Below are 16310 nucleotides of genomic sequence, written 5' to 3'. Positions count from 1 at the left end.
TGCAGGGGCCCATGAAGGAAGAAAGAAAAAAAACAGCTGTCCAGAATTGACACAGGCCCTGTTTTTGTGAATGAAATATCTGGGGGTGGGTCGGTAAGGTAACGCTGAGTGGCCTTGATGCCTGTCAGTCATGATGAGTCGTGTCTCGTCACCTCTCTGCTGTGTCTGCAGCTGAGCACTGTGATGCGTCTCTCTCCCCGGCCGGGAGAGTTATCATACCGTAAAATACCAAATAATATCCGGGGTGTTTATTTGTTTCAATCACTTAACAGACCAGGCGTTTGTTTGTTTCAATCGTTTAATTCCTTCCTCACAAAAATCCGGGATGAAATGTCACAAACTTCTCCAGCTTCTCTGTGAATTCTCTGGCATCCTTCTGCGAGTGAAGTTGTTGCGGCGGAGGAAACAATTCAGCCAACCAGCACTCGCTGCAAACTCCTCATCTCTGCTGTCACTCACGGTGGCGGACATTTGTTTCTCCATCGCCCTGATCACACTCTCTCGTGGCGTGCCCGTTTGCTGATAACTCATCCCTGCATGTTTATCTCAAGCTCCTCACTAGCCCTCTTCCTACCAGGCAGCCTGGCCCTGTTGCTGTCCTCCTCGGACAGACGCTGAAGCTCAGTTTGATTTTTTCGCCAATCTCTCACTCTCTTGGGGTCGACAGAGAAACTTCTAGCAGCTGTTTCTCCTGAGTTTTCCTCTGCATATTTTACGACAGAAAGTTTGAATTTCAAGCCGTACTTTTTTTGCTGCACCGGAGCCATGGCGATGTGATACTGACTGACAGAAAGCAGCACAACACATGTAAAAGGCGAAGAAGAAGTCATTGGTCACGTCTTCTTCCTTGATTTAAAAAAAAAAAGAATAAGCCTCGCATTTATTTAGGAGCGGCAGCGCAGTAATTGTAATTCATGTAATTCACACAAAAAGCTGCGCTGCCGCTCCTAAAGAGACGTGACGGTAGACGTCATGATGATTACGTCGGGGTGTTTCCCAGGTGTTTCCCCTGCGGTTATTTATCAAAATATACACCTGCACCCGGCGTTTAAAGGGGACCCTGCGGTTAATTGAAACCCGGCTATTATTTGGTAATATACGGTACATTTACACCCTGCTCTGTACGCTGGAGTGGCGGCGGCCATGCGCATCGGCGATTCATTTGCAGCCTGGACGCGGAGTGCTGTGTGTCTCCTCTCTGCTCTGACTGCAGGCTGGAGGTACTGAAAGACTGACCGCCTGTGAGTGATTTTGGACGGTCGAGGGACTCACGGCAGCACCCGCTACTCGTTGAGCACAGTAACTGCAGAGTGATACGTGCTTTCAAGTCAGAGTCTCCAAACACTAAAAAAGTGTCCAATAACACCAGTAAAAGTTGCTAGATTTGTCGGTAGTCGCTTCTGTAAAAAAAAAAGAAAACTCGCCAGAAGGATGATTTGTTTGTGTGTTTTGATAGTCCAACCACTTGCATTTCGACATGGGGGGAATTTGCGTGATTTATTTATTTTTTTCTTTTTTCCGATTTTTTTTTTTCCCTCCCATCCTGTAGCATACTCAGGCCCCCCCGGAGGGAGGGGGGACGCGGGCCCCATCGGTTGAGAACCACTGTCCTAACCTAAACATAAACCTCATTATAACCATATGAAGTCTGAAACCAAGTCTTGACCCTCAAACAGCCAAAGTGTCTCCACTCTACAAAGATGGTCCTGCCTGCTAGAACCTAGAGTGTACATTGATCCACACACACACACACACACATACACACACACACACACACACACACACACACACACACACACACACACACAAAGAATATGATTTGCTGTTTTTAAAAAATGTGATAACTGTATTTTCCTTCCTCATCACTCCTCTTGGTAGATTTTGAGCAAATCAACTGCAGCACAAACTGCTAATAAACACATACACGCTCTCACAAACACACGTAGACACCAGCCAGTATACACACATCTGTTTGCCTGCATGTAAAACATTCCCCCCTAGGAGGAGGAAAAGCCTTGTGTAACCAGATCCGATTGGCCCTTATATAAAATGGAGAAATATGGGCAGAGTGTAGCTCTCTGACGAGCCGCTGAAAGTCTGTGACATGAATCTGAGTCTGGGGACCAATCATGCATTCCAGTCGAGGAATGTCAAGACCCTCGGATCTGAGCCTCATGTTGAAACAAAGCCCTGCCCCTGTGATATAAAGGGGCGAGTATCTTTTCACTCATGCGGCACAGCAACCCATCAATGACTCTGTTATCGCTTGGATCTTATATGCATTTAATGTATCTAAGAGTAATCTCTCCCCTGAGATCAGGTCTTTAACAAAACACCTCTGCATAGATGCATTAGTTCTTAAAGTCTCCTTTTTGGCTGCAAAATGCCCTTTATAAGGCCGATGCAGTTTGTTGCATGGCTTGGGGCAGCAGTTAAACTCTACGAACTGGTGAATACTTGCGTTAAAGTAGCAGCTTTGGCCATGCAGCTTAATGTACCATACTTGGGGCTGTTCCTTCCCTTCTGGCTTTTACAGTGGCTGTATAATAGAGCGAGAACGTCTCTATAGCACTCAATAACTTGCATCAGTGGGGCATAGCTCTAAATGGTGATGTGTTGTCAGTACAATATATCCTGCCCACACACAGTTCTCAAATTTTGACCCTATGACTAAATTCGTCATTTAAAGCCGGAGAGAAAATAACAACTCTATATGTTTGATGTGTCTGACAAAAGCAGGGAAAAAACAAACAAACAAAAAAACAACAACACAAACGCGCTTTTTTATATCCATCTTTTCAAAACCTGGTGACTCAAAATCAGGTCTTAACATATTTGTCTTTTTTTTCTCCCAGGATGCACGGTTTCAGAATCTCAGTGGGCCTCTTTCATGCTCCTCTATGGACTCCATGGTTTAGTGTATAAATGAGTTTATCCTGCTTTGGGGGAAACGGCTGCCTCCTGTTTTATATTAACATGAACCCTAAACCTGTCATTGTATATCCCATGTATTGAGCTGAACTTCGGCTTACGTTTTCCCCCTCCGGTTCTTTCGTGATGAAGAATATGAGACTGGTGAGCTTTCTAAGCACAGCTGTGAGTCTATATTGCTGCCAGTGCTCTCCCTCAGTATCCCCTGTGTGGGATGGCCTCTGACCTCAGTGAAAATCCAACAGGGGCTAAAGGGGTCTGTTAATGCACGCTAGTGATGTACAGATGTGCTTTATTCAAGATGGTTTGTCTTTGCTCCGCACACCATTCGCAAATGTAAATTAAATCGAAGCCAAATGGTCTTTAGATTGCATCATATTTCATATGATTTCATCAAGGGAGGAAATATAAATCAGAGAGATCAGAGCAGAATTAATGATCTAATAAAAACTCTTAATTAGTTGGAATAATTCTTTTTATATTTCTTTAAGATCTCTGTTGAATACACTCCGAGTAGTGATTATATTAAAATCATCACAAATTATGATTTTCATTACTCTTACTCTCATTTCAATTGTATTGTGAGTATATTGTGTCAAAGAAAATGATCGTGGCAAGTAGCATCTATAGAACGTAGGCCTACTTATGCCATTATTTTGTGCAACCGGTTATTGCAGTGTCATTCAGTGCAGGTTGGTTTGATTGGCATCCTCCACACGTGGCTCACCTGATGTTTCGACTACCGATTTTGCGGGTAAAAGAAATCCTAATTATGGGGTGTGCTTTTTGGGCGACTTTATGAATCTTGACAAAGAAAGCTGATAACATTGCTGGTAAAGAGAGAACAGAAGGAGAGCGAAACAGAGAGGAGAGGCAACACATTAGGATGGACAGAAATAAAGCAACCCTATGTCACATTAAGGTAACAAACTCTTAAAGCAGTTCTGAAAAAGGATTGAGGTAGTTTATGTTTGATAAACACATGACGTGAGGGATCATCTCTCTATAAAAGCAAGTAATCTCTGTCTGTCTGTGTGTGTGTGTGTGTGTGTGTGTGTGTGTGTGTGTGTGTGTGTGTGTGTGTGTGTGTGTGTGTGTGTGTATTCCTCAAATATCTCTGCGGATCAGGATCAGACTGACCTGAGACTTACAACATGGCTGCTGCGTGGTTCAAGGGTGTGCGACTTCGCATTTGTTTGGACTGCAATGATACCGTTGATGAATTATTTCATAAATGCTTTACAAATTCATGAGCATTGTCCACCGGAGCCACCACAGTCACGTGCGCACCAGAGCTAATCACTGCACACCGTGGCCACGCGCGCACCAGAGCCAATCACTGCAGAGCCCACCGCGACCCCCCACCTTAAGAAACAAGCAGATTTATACCTGTAGCGGTGCGAGCTGGACCGGGATATGGCTGGCGGTTTGGTCCCGTTCTGTTTGTTGCATCTAAACTGACTGTTGTGTATTAATGAGACTAAAATTATCCGGATCGAGTCTGTTCGGGTCTGAGGAGATCCAGATACGCGCGGACAACAAAGTGGAATCAGATCTGTGGATGTTCGTGTGTAGGTAGCTGCTATCCGCTAGCTACACAGCCCACCTCCCGATCGAGGCGATGGACCGGACTCACCGGCACTTCCAAAACCGGACTTGGGGTAAATAATGTCCGCCACGCTTTTTCGCGAACATTGCCATCACGTTTGCTTTGTGTCTGGTGCAGGAAGAAACGGTAAAAACGGGCTTTTGTCACGAAAGTGTCCAAGCAGCAAGTTTGGTTGTTGAGGTACAGTTGTGGGAGGGACGTAAGCAGATGAATGACAGACAGCGATACTGAGAGTTGAGAGATTTGTGATATTTAGCTTGTTTGGAGTGTATAGTTAGTGTGTTATGTAGTGTTTAGTGTGTAGTGGAGTCGGTTTTTTGTTTAATGAGTCAAAACAATTAGGAGACTGCTGAATGAGCATTGCCTGCATTTAAATGTAAATAGTTGCATGTAACTTTGTACATTTTTAAAATGTATGCACATATAATATAAACAACAATTTATATTTGCATTATAAGTAATAAAAAATGGTTTGTAAACATATTTGTGGTTTTCCCAGTAAAAAAATCTAACTTTTTCTACTCGGATTTTATGGTTTTTTTGTGATTTTAGGTCCATTGTGTTAATACAGTATGTCAAAATAAAATAATAACTCTACAGTCACATGTGAGGTTGTGCTAAAAAAATAATGACACCAAGTAAATAGTTTTTAATAGTCAAAAACGGCCAATTATACCCTGGAATATCGGATTTCACAACAAACCTAAATATTCCTGACGTCCCACCTTCAAACACAGCCTCATTTGGCCATCCATGAAAAAGCTGCTTAACCTCCCACTTTTCTATCGGAATACATTTTTCTTACGGGCAATGCACTAGTTGCAGAAACATACTGGCCAATATATGAATATCTCATTTTTTAAGTGCCTTATAGAAGTATAAGCATTGGTTCCAATAATCTAGTATTGGACGGACGAAAATGTACCAGAAGAATGAATTGATCACCAATTGTCAATCAAACTATTACTTGTCTCTGTAAATAGTTGATGTGTAGAGACTTGTGGTTTCAGTTTTACATAGCACATTTTATTACAGTGACTGAACAGAATTACAGGAAATTACGGAAAACATTTCATGAGATTAAATTTCTTCCCAAATGTTCTGGTTTGCACCAGTTTTCCGTTTTGTGAGAGTTCATTTCTCAGCTAATAGAACAGATTTAATGAAAAATTACAAATTTGAAACTTTGACGCTAAATGGTTTTCATTGGACAGCAAGTGTACTTCCATGTGATCTGCCACCAAGTAAAAACTTTCTGAATCTACCCAATTCATGGATACCTGCTGTTTGTAGATGTTACACAGGTTAAAACACACTAAGTGGCATTGCTGACGAAAGTTTGCAAATACTATAGTATTTGCTCTGGGTCTTGTTAAAATGCCACGGAAATGCTCTTATTTTTCCTTCTGTGCTCCAGTGGCCATGACAGGCCAGGTAACCCGTCTTGGAGTGGCATAAGCCAGCCTGTCAGCAGATTCAGTCCTGTGTTTCCTGGACCCTGTTGTGTACCCAATACATAATGCCACACTGGGAATCCCACTGCCAGGCTGTAATCCAAGCATCTTATCAAACCAATCAGCACTTTTCCAGCAAGAACACATCTCGACCGTGACAGAGGGGGGTTTCATAACATCTGGCGCTGCTCGTAGAGAGAGGAGGGGAGGGAGAAAATGAGTTGCGGCTGAAAAGAAAAGTGTGAGAACAATCTCGATGCTCTGGTATGGAGATTTTTTAGATCAACAGCACGTTCCGCTTTCTCTTTCGACACAGGTCACTGAGCGGGCAGTCAGTTGTCAGTACTTGCCCGCTGCAGACTGGAGGCTGCTCGCAGTTATGCTATTGATGTTCTTGACGGTTACATTTGTCACTGCGTTCCCTCACAGCTTCTCTCTTCTTCTCTGTCTCTCACCCATACTAACCTCTTTGCTTTCCCATTTTTTCCCAATCTCCTGTTTCCTCTTTCTGTTTCCCTTCCCTTCCCTTTTGTTCCTATCCTTATTTCCCACCAGCCCAGTGCAGCGGTGAGAGGTTACCACAGCAGCAAGGCATCAGCCATGAGTCCAAGCCTTGGCTCCAATTGGACCTCTGGCAGCGGTGGCGGTCAGGGGTCCAGGAGCTACCCGTCCGTCCCCCGTGCAAGTCTACAGCATTACCTGTCCCAACAACATCACCACCCTCCATCCACGCACACAAGCTATGCCTACTGCCCGGCACATACAGCTGTGAGTACAGCAGATTTCTTATTTCTCCCCGTTGCTCTGTCTCCTCTAACTTGTTTGTCGCGCTCATGTAGTCGAATGCTTCTCCGCTCTCTTTGTCTTGCTTCTTGTTTCAAATCTCTCTCTCTCTCTCCGGTGTCCATTAGTGGCTGCACCTATCAGAGAAGCTCTTATGCACACAGCACATTCTCTTTCTCCCTCTCCCTCTCCTCCCGCCCCTCCTTTCTCCATCTCTTCCCTTTAATCTTTCCCCCTCTTTCCCACACTCATTCCTCCCAAGCCCTCATTGTGTGTATCACTTCCTCCCACCATTCCTTCCACCCACCTTCCTCAGCTTTATCTCTTCTTTTCACCCTCACTCTCCCACTCTGCAACTTAATTTGTTTTTCTTTCATCCATCTTCTGCATCGACAGTGCAATGAGAGACTAATTGAGGTAGAGACACTTTTGGACGGCTTCCCTTGTCATTATCCTTGGAATTAATTGCTGTTCTGCAGTCCGTTTGATTTGACTTTATTGGTGCGATCTGGTTTTCTAATGTAACGTTCGGGGTGTGACTGGAACTCAGGCATGAGCCAAATTGAGGAATTTTATTATCGTCATGTTGCTGTCACAGTCACAGAGCTGGAAACAAAGATTTGGCAGGTCTTTATTTCTCTGCATTTCCTCCTCTGATAAATGTATTTACAAGGCTTCACACCAAACCTTTCTCTCATTTTCCATTACAACACTCTGATATTCTCTCATCTTACAATGCGCACCACTTAAATTCCCAGCTGCTTATTTGCCAGCATGTTGAGACTCCCCTGAAGTGCTTGCATGCAATGAGTGAAGAAATTGGATCGGATTTGGATACGATAATCATCTCTGTAGGTCGGCTCCTGGTTGCACAGCGCGTCGCTTTTTATGTTATTCCAGAGATATAAAAGTACACATTAATTCAGGACTAGCTTCTTGCAAGAAGGAAGGAAATTATGTTTTAGTGCTCAAGCTGATGTGTGTTGTCACCATCACCAACAAAAACCACCATTACAACTGTCACCGCTTCTGCTGCCACAACCTAAAGCAAGAGGAGCAAACAGGAAGCGAAAAAAAAAAGAGAACATTCCACCAGACAGATATAAACGCTGTGGCTGAAGTTGCGGTGGGGCTTTAACACATGTTTTTGTGAACATCATGGTCTTTTCCGCCTCCAGGGATCACGGCACTCAGGAGTCTCACTCATGCTGTTGACTTAACTGGGCTGGGCTGGTTTGTCCAAAAGCTGAACAAGCATGTACCCAAACCTCTCTGACTAAGCATGATGTTTGGTTTTCTGAGTGTCAAAAAAAATCCATCCCAAGACTGAAAAAAGACTCCACAGTCATCTCACCAGATGTCACTGCTGCTTCTTGTCACATTTCAGAAAGTTGCACCCCCACCTGAGCACCCACCTGTAGGCTCAAAGTCTTGCATTTCTCTTGCGGAGGAGTCATTATCGTCACTCGTCACTTCCTGCTGGGCTGAGCCTGTCGCTTCCTTGTTGGGACTGACAAGCCTCCACTGTAAAGATCAACCTGGCACATATTATTTGTATTCATCAAGTTATTGGAAAACTGTTTTGTATTGGTCCTGAAACTAAGGTATCATATTTATGGAGGATGATTAACACCCCAGTTTTAATTGTGGTGGTGACAATGTTGTCATCTTACCGCCACCACTTTAAAAATAAGTAAAGAAGGAAGGAATACAAGTTGTATTTGATTATGTGAGTAAGAAAATCTGCCGTCAGAACAAGTGAAATTTGGCCTAAGCTTTCTTGAAATAAGATTTAATTTATAAAAAGCACAATTCATCCAAATAGAATCAAAATTGCAAAACGGCTAAGATAGATATTGCACCAGAGCTGCCCTGGCTGACTGTATGTTTTAACAGAACTCAGCAACTGTCAAATCATCGTTTTGATAATTTAATTTGTTAGTAAAAATAAAAAAAATGTGATGCAAAATGATTATCGTTCCGACTACTCGCAAATCCTATCAGAATCACAGTATCAGCCCCAATCTCACTAAAATATTACTGTCAAGTGTTTGTTTGAGTATAGATTAGACAAATACACCAGTAAGATTCTGACATTTTGCAGTCAACGCTTAATTATGATGGACACTAATATGAAGTTGGACAGTTTTTTAAAGTAATTGAAATTAAAACTCAAAATTAAAGTCTTCTCCCCTGGTAAGCCTGTGATCTAACCATGTAGTCTGAAGAAAAACAGTGTCGACTCGCAGCGGGATGATCTCTCTTTGTATTGCATCACTGTTTATAATATCTTTTTTGTAGTCTGAGACATTCCAGGAAATACACTTAGGGTGTATCACAAAGCCATCAGACGAGAGATTTATAGTCTGAAATTTGCCTGAATGGATTTGGAACAGACAACACGCTCCGGAAACTATGCGCAAATTCACAACAGACATACTTTGCCTTTTTTCATTCCGTTTTATGCTTCATCTCCACTTTGTTGTCCTGTGTGTGTGCGTGTGTGTTTGTTTTTGTGGGATGTTCGTAGGCAACATGTCCCACACATTGCCTGCTTAACAAGTCTTGGGTTAGAGATCGCCACGGGATCATCAAATGCTTGCCCTTGTGTTGACCCCTTCTATCGACGAACCGTACTCACTCTGCTGGCTTTAACTGGCCTGTTTTCATGGGACAGCGGGGACAGTTGTTTTCTTTTCAGCAGTTTTCATTTCATCCCCGTAGAAAGCAATTTCTCCCCCACTATCATGCCTTCGTCCTGGGCTGTCACGAGTCAACACTTCGGCCTCCAGAAGGATTCGTAGTGCCTGGAGATGGCTTATCCCGACACTGACAATAAACAAAGGCATGGTTCCAGCTTTTGAGTCAGCCGCGTGCATTTTTACAGTTTCTCATACACAACGCATACTATATATGGAACAATTCACAAACAAACCAACACAGCCTCCCTTCTCCTCTTTTTTTGCAGTCTCTTCTTCTCCATTTATGCCATTGTTTTTATTGCCTCCCTAAACGCTATTATAATTCCAAGCATATTAGATGCAAAGAATGCCTAACAGAATGGGAAGAAAAACAGAACCGATAGCTCAGCATGTGTCTGTCCTCTCGGCTGAGAGAGGTGAGTAAATAAAGGGAGAAAGAAAAGCAAGCGAGGATCCAGCAGAGATCAAGAAGCTTTGCCTCCAGTGGGTTTGTAATTACAATGGAAGCGGATACATTTCCACTCTTAATATGGTGGGATGAAGATCCCTCAGGGGGGGAAGATGGTATGACAAAACAGCAGCGTAGAAAGTCATGTAGAAGTCAGGAGATGTGACTAGAAAGACGGTCAATGACAAAGATTGTATTATTTCCTCTGAATATGCAATCCTAACTCCTACAAATTAGTTTTTGCTAACTACATTTTTGTGGAGATGGTAATGAAGCAGCTGCCTCACAAGTTAAACAGTGAGATACGCTTTCATAGATTTTAGTGAAATGTCTCAACAACTATATGATTAATCGCCACTGAGTTAGGTACAATTATCTTAATGATTCGTGATGATATTCCCATCACACTCACCTGTGCTTTGTTTCTAGTGCTAATCAGGAAGCGTTAGCAAGCCAAGAGAGTTAATTATGATAGTGCGTCTGGTATCATTTACGTTTTAAACCTGTTAACATAGCCATGCCTCACAGAATGTATTAATTTTCATCTGATTGCTGTCAGGACTTTTTAACCAAAATGTATGTGGTCACTTTATTCAACGATCTGTCATTGGGCTTTAACAGTGATGTAACCCTTGTGTCTTATCTCACATCAAATGTCGCTTCTCTCTGTGTTCCATAATCAAACCACTAAACAGGTTAGATACGAACCGTGGTGAGTGCACCGGCCCTTCAGCTACTTTAGTGTAATAAAAGCTGACAAGCTAATGATTACACATGGTGTTATTGGATTCCTTACTTAAAACCACATGGGCGGCAAAGACTCGTATAGCCTCAGCCTCATGTTATAGATTTTTCTCGTCTATGGAGAATTGATCACAAGTACAACGGAAAAGAAAAGGAAACATTCTGTGTAAGTACTATACTCTAATTGGTGTGACAAAGCCCGTTTATGTGTGATGGCAATAATGGCGGACATACAGTGTCAGGTAAAGTGTAGACACTGTAAATTGAGTTTCCACTCTGCTTGTGGAGTGTAGCTCATGGGATATTTGATATGCGGCTTCTAGCTACTTTTTTTTTCTCTCTCTTTCTTTTTCTTTCTCATGTGTGCATATAGCAGAGCACACAACCCCATGCCAAATATTCTTTATTTCACTAATATTCATCACCCTTCTTTATTGTTGTTTTACCAAAGAGCCTTTTGTTTGAGAAGAGTTTTACATTTCTTTAGTGTGGAGCAAAACTGTTTTGCATGAAAAAAAACAAAAAAAACAAAAAAATTGTTTAATATGCTTCGAAAGCACATTGTTAGTGCGCTTATCGATATATTTCTCACTTCATTTTGCATTAAGTTGTGGTACGACGCAAACACATTTCCACATACACACCCCATAAACTACTTTAAATAAAAATTTGACGGTTTGCTTTCCCTTGATCTACCCGGTACAGAACCTGTAGAACAACCGTTCCCAACATTGACTGCTATTGCTACAGAGCTGTCACCATGTTATTGCGTGAGTAATCTGCAGCACCTCAGGCAAATGCATCTGGACAATGACGGGGATGATGAAGGTTTGGCTTCTGTATTCAGTCTTTGAAAGAAGATAAAACATTTTCTTTAGCATGTTAGTGTTGTGACTCCGGTGTGTGCAACTGCGCAAAGCAATGAGACATTGTGGTAAAAGAGCATGTGTTCTTAGTCAACTGTCTTTTCTTACGTAAACTTGCCTTTTTTATGTGACCTCTGAGCTGTTTCATTTCTGATGGTATGCATCTTTCAGCAAGCTATCTCCAAAGCGCTTAATATCCAGATGTTTCCCACATTGCACTGATCATCTTGGTCTCCTCAGTCCAGATATTGCTCATGTTTGTGATAGTGTTTCATTATTTTGCATGTCAGGCGTGCTTGGGAATCATGGTCTTGCATTTGCCCTTGCTTAATAGCCATGTTGGACTATTTGACTGTTAACAACTGGGAGGAATTGCATGACCAGCGTGGTCTAGTTCAGGTAATTGCATCCATGTAGTGTGCTTATAACCAAGTTAATCAGAGCTCATGCAGATGTTGGTGTGTAATTGCTGGAGAAAGCAAGAGCTTAAGTCCTTTGGTCCGTTGGTTTTGTTGTGACAAGATATATGCAGAAAGACTGGGGAGGAATTCTGAACTCAAGGGCCAGCCCGCATTGCGTCTATGTATTGCTGCAGAGTTCATCTCTCTTCATAACATACAGATAGAGACACACACACCTACACACGTGCTGCAGGGGACAAAACTAGCTTTTCCCTACCAGAGGATAACAAATACTCCACTGCTGGGGAAGTGGTGCAATAGCTGTTGGCTGGCTGACCGTTTCAATATGCCCACCCTCCGTATGGGGATTTCTCATCTTATCAGGCATAGATAACCAGACACATTTTTCCAGTAATGAAAACATTTGAGTGGGTTATCACTCCTTTATCTGAGGACATGGACATCCCTTTTTGAACCCTGTTTAATCCGGAGGTGTTGTCCGAGCAAACTCCAGTCGTTACCTTATTAGACTTGCTGAACACACTCTGGCCAATCATTCAGTCAATACAAACCTGCTAGTAGGGATTCCCGGCACATCTCCAGACCCACAAGGTCTCTGAAACCTCAAAGTAGAGACACAGAGGGACACTCTGAGATCGTGAGAACAAAGGTGATAATCAGAGGGAGAGAGGAATAGTGAAACGGGTTTGTATTATAATCAAATCCCTGATTGTAAAGTGCTGCTCTGCTGTCTTTTACAAGAAACTAAAACTAAGATTTAACTACAATAACTTGTTTGTTTATATCTGACAAGAATAAGTTAATTAAAGGTATCATGAAAAATTCATCCTCGCATAATCATCAGATGTAGGTGTGACATGACTCCATCCCACCAACTCACCATTTCATCTGTCTCTTTTTGTGAGGCCCAGGCTTTGGCACAACCCTTGGTGTTGTGATTAGCTTAATTAGCCATAACTCACAAACACCCATTTATACAGGCTGACAGATGACACAGTCATTTAGCTGAATGAATGGCCAGCCTGCTGGCAGCGGGTGAGGCCGCATCCGCTGGCTGATGGCCTGTGCAGGGCAGCTGAGTTGAGGCTAGTTATCTGAAGATTGCACAGTAAGGCAAAATAGTCACACCTCCGAGAGTGAATACGCAAGTAAGGTGTTGGTAATAATATTCCATTGAAGAGAAAATTAGATGAAATATAAATTCCTGATTGCGCAGAAAGGTAGCAGATGCAGATCTGTACCTTACATGTGTGGTGCGGGGGGTGGGGGGGCGTCTGCCGACGTTATGATGAAGAACATTAGCTTTTATTTTAAAATCGGAGTCTCTTTCATCAGCCCTTGAATGAAGAGCATTGCTCATTCCCCAAATACTGCAATGATTCATCTTTGCCATGAGCTAGAATGGGCTTTGTCTCAGTAATTAATTTAGCTCTCGGGACAGCAGTTGGAATGAGTCGTGTCTTCAAGGCCTAATTAAAAGAAGATTGTCAAACATATTCTAGGTCACACAGCTCAGAATCTCCAACCATTTAAAAAGGGATTTTTAGGCACTGTCACCTCGTCCTTCGTGGGCCATTTTGCTGGCTGATAGATACAGCGTGGGTTACAGATTGAAAAACAAATGGTTTTATTTGTTTTGTTGATTTCTTCAGGCACCACTTGAAAATTGAGACACAAGACATTTTGTTTAATATTGGCTGCCGAGTCAATAACTCAATCCACTTATGGCCTTGCATGTCCTTGTGTCTGTCTGAGGATTGTTTATTTGAAATCGCTGAGACATTTCATGATTCCGATTTGTGGAAAATAGTCGCACAATTAACCTCCTACACTCACCAGAATGAGAATGTAACAGGGCATGAAAACCTTGGGTGTAGGAATCGCTTTCTCTAAAATAACAGGCAAAATTGTAGTTGGAAAAATAGATGTTGGCGCCACATTCATCATAACGCATCAGCCACAGTCCCCATTTTATTGACCCGGTCAGACCGCAAGACTGACAGGCAGGAAGTGTCAATCTTATCTGTCCTCATCATGAGAATCAATGACTTTAGTTACAGGCACAGAACGCCTCTAACAGCACACACACTCAAACTCACACACACACACACACAGGTTCTGAACAATTAAGCGTGAGCTGTCGGGCTTAGTGCCTGGGTCCATTGTAAGCGCTCTAAACCTGTTAGACTGTGACAGACCATTAAAAGGCTGCCAAGGCTTCCTTAATTTGCTTCAACAGTGCACACTGAGGCAGAGTGACTGAGTGCTGTGAGTGTGTCTCTGTGTACGAGTGTGCATTTACTTCTTATGACACTCCTTAGCACAACAACCCCCTCACCACCACAACCCCTTCCTGCGTTCATCGCCTCCACAGCAACACTTAAACACACACACACACAGTTTTACAGTATTAACACCATCAAAATCGCTGCAATATATCTGCCTGCATATTTAGTCTGGAATTATCTTTTAATGGCTGTAGTGCCTGTGTATTTAGCAAAATGCATCAAACCATTAAAACTCCTGACAACACTAATGTGTTTTTCTGAGTCAGTGTATTCTGTAAATTGTTAGAAAAACAATGTAAATAACAGTAATTATCTTTGCATTGAAAAGCACTGCTACTCCAAATTGAATTTATCAGTTTATATATTGTTGATATACACATTTCTGTGATAACGTGTTATCAAACACGGAACTGTCACATTTGCTATCATAGATGATCTCCATACTTTATTTAAGAAATGTTGATATTGTTTATACCGGCTACACCTGTCCTCATTGTTAGTGCCAGTGAAATCTGGTAAAAACTGTCAGTGAAGGTGGAAATGACATGTTTCACACTGCTTGTATTTTCACACATTTTAAATCAACAGCATAAGCCCAGTAGATCACAGTTCTCTAACTGGTGTATTTTTCCAGGAATTGCAGATTCACATCAGTGAGTAATTTCTACAGAATGTTCACCATCTATCTTGGCTTTAATGCAAATACAGAAAAGAAAAAAAAAAATACATATTCTAACTTAAGCAGTTCAATATGAGCATCTACTAATACAAGACTGAAATCCAGGTTGGGAAAAAAACAGAGTTCCCCCTGGAAATACTAATTCATCTGACTGGATTCTAACCAAACTAACATGGTCATGATGACAAAGCACTTTAGTTACAAGTGCACCAATCCAGCTCTTTGGGAAACCTTGTGTATTTTCACACTTCTGAATGAATGCTTTTTGGGCGGATGTTTCACCTAGCAGGCATTTCCTTTCGTGACCAGAGCTTGGCATTCTCCACCATTAGAAATCAGAGGCCCTGGGCCACAAGATCCTGAGCGCCAGACCACAGGAATATTCAGAATCTGACAGAGCTTCCAAGCCTCCGCATGTTTCATTTCCTATTTCACAAGAGCGGGCGGTCCATGCAAATTCCTGGCTGCGGTATGCCACCATTCTTCATTTAGCAGCGGTTCGTGGTTGATATTAGATGTTGGACACAATGGGAGATGTTAGAGGGTGGATTAGGAAGGGTGCTGGCAGATCTTACAGGGATTTAAATGGATGTCTTCTCCTGTTCAGATCATGTAGACTGTCATATTTACATGTCATTGCAGGCTTAGTGCTGTTTCTTGGCCGTGTTAAATGGCAAATTCGGAGTGTCTCATCTGTGAAATCGCTCCTCAGCAAATCAGTTTGCACCTGTTACTTTCTGTTCAGGTGATTAGTCAATGACAGGGCAAGACAGGTGAACATAAATCACACATCCTGAGCTGTAAATGTGACCTTAATTCATAGTGTTTCACTCTGATCATGCCCTGGTTTTCAGCTACACTTGCAGACCCACACAGACGCATACTTAAACACATTGACATCCATGCACAGATGGGTTCTCATATACGGCTGCCTGGGGCTGCAGTATTGGCTTTAAAAACACCCATAACATCTGTAAAGCATTATGGCTGATTATACTGGTCCTTCAGTGCAATCATGCAATATGGGCATGAGCGAAGGTTGAACATGAACTGTACAGGAAAGAAAGTGATGATGAGGCCACTGCTATTCTGATGAAGGCGTGAGGCCCATTGCTACACAGAAAGACACCTTGCACGTTAATATTTCAAAATCTGAGTTTATTATTTATATACCACTGAGGACCGCACATACATTTCTTTAACCCTTAAACTGCCCTTAAAAATCCTTCCTTAAATAGTTGAACACAACTGCTTGTGACATTTTATATTTCTGGCTCTATTATACATATTTATACACTATATATATTCTGTGATAGTTGCACAGAATCAAATGCTTATTCCCAGGCTTACTTAGATGCTGCACTTGCAGTTGGTACAACTCTTA

General features: G+C 42.3%; 1 protein-coding gene across 3 annotated transcripts in view; it reads left to right on the top strand.

Moving 5' to 3' along the window:
• Positions 1-16310, top strand: part of rbms3 (RNA binding motif, single stranded interacting protein) — a 307812-nt gene that overhangs the window by 69830 nt on the left and 221672 nt on the right. For all 3 annotated transcript variants that reach the window (XM_030411796.1, XM_030411794.1, XM_030411795.1), the window contains exon 3: positions 6550-6762. In XM_030411796.1, the coding sequence (XP_030267656.1) occupies positions 6550-6762 (213 nt within the window). The remainder of the gene's footprint in view (positions 1-6549; positions 6763-16310) is intronic.

Source organism: Sparus aurata, chromosome 3 (assembly GCF_900880675.1).
Source record: "Sparus aurata chromosome 3, fSpaAur1.1, whole genome shotgun sequence".
Classification (NCBI taxonomy): domain Eukaryota; kingdom Metazoa; phylum Chordata; class Actinopteri; order Spariformes; family Sparidae; genus Sparus; species Sparus aurata.
This window is presented reverse-complemented; position numbering and strand designations above follow the sequence as displayed.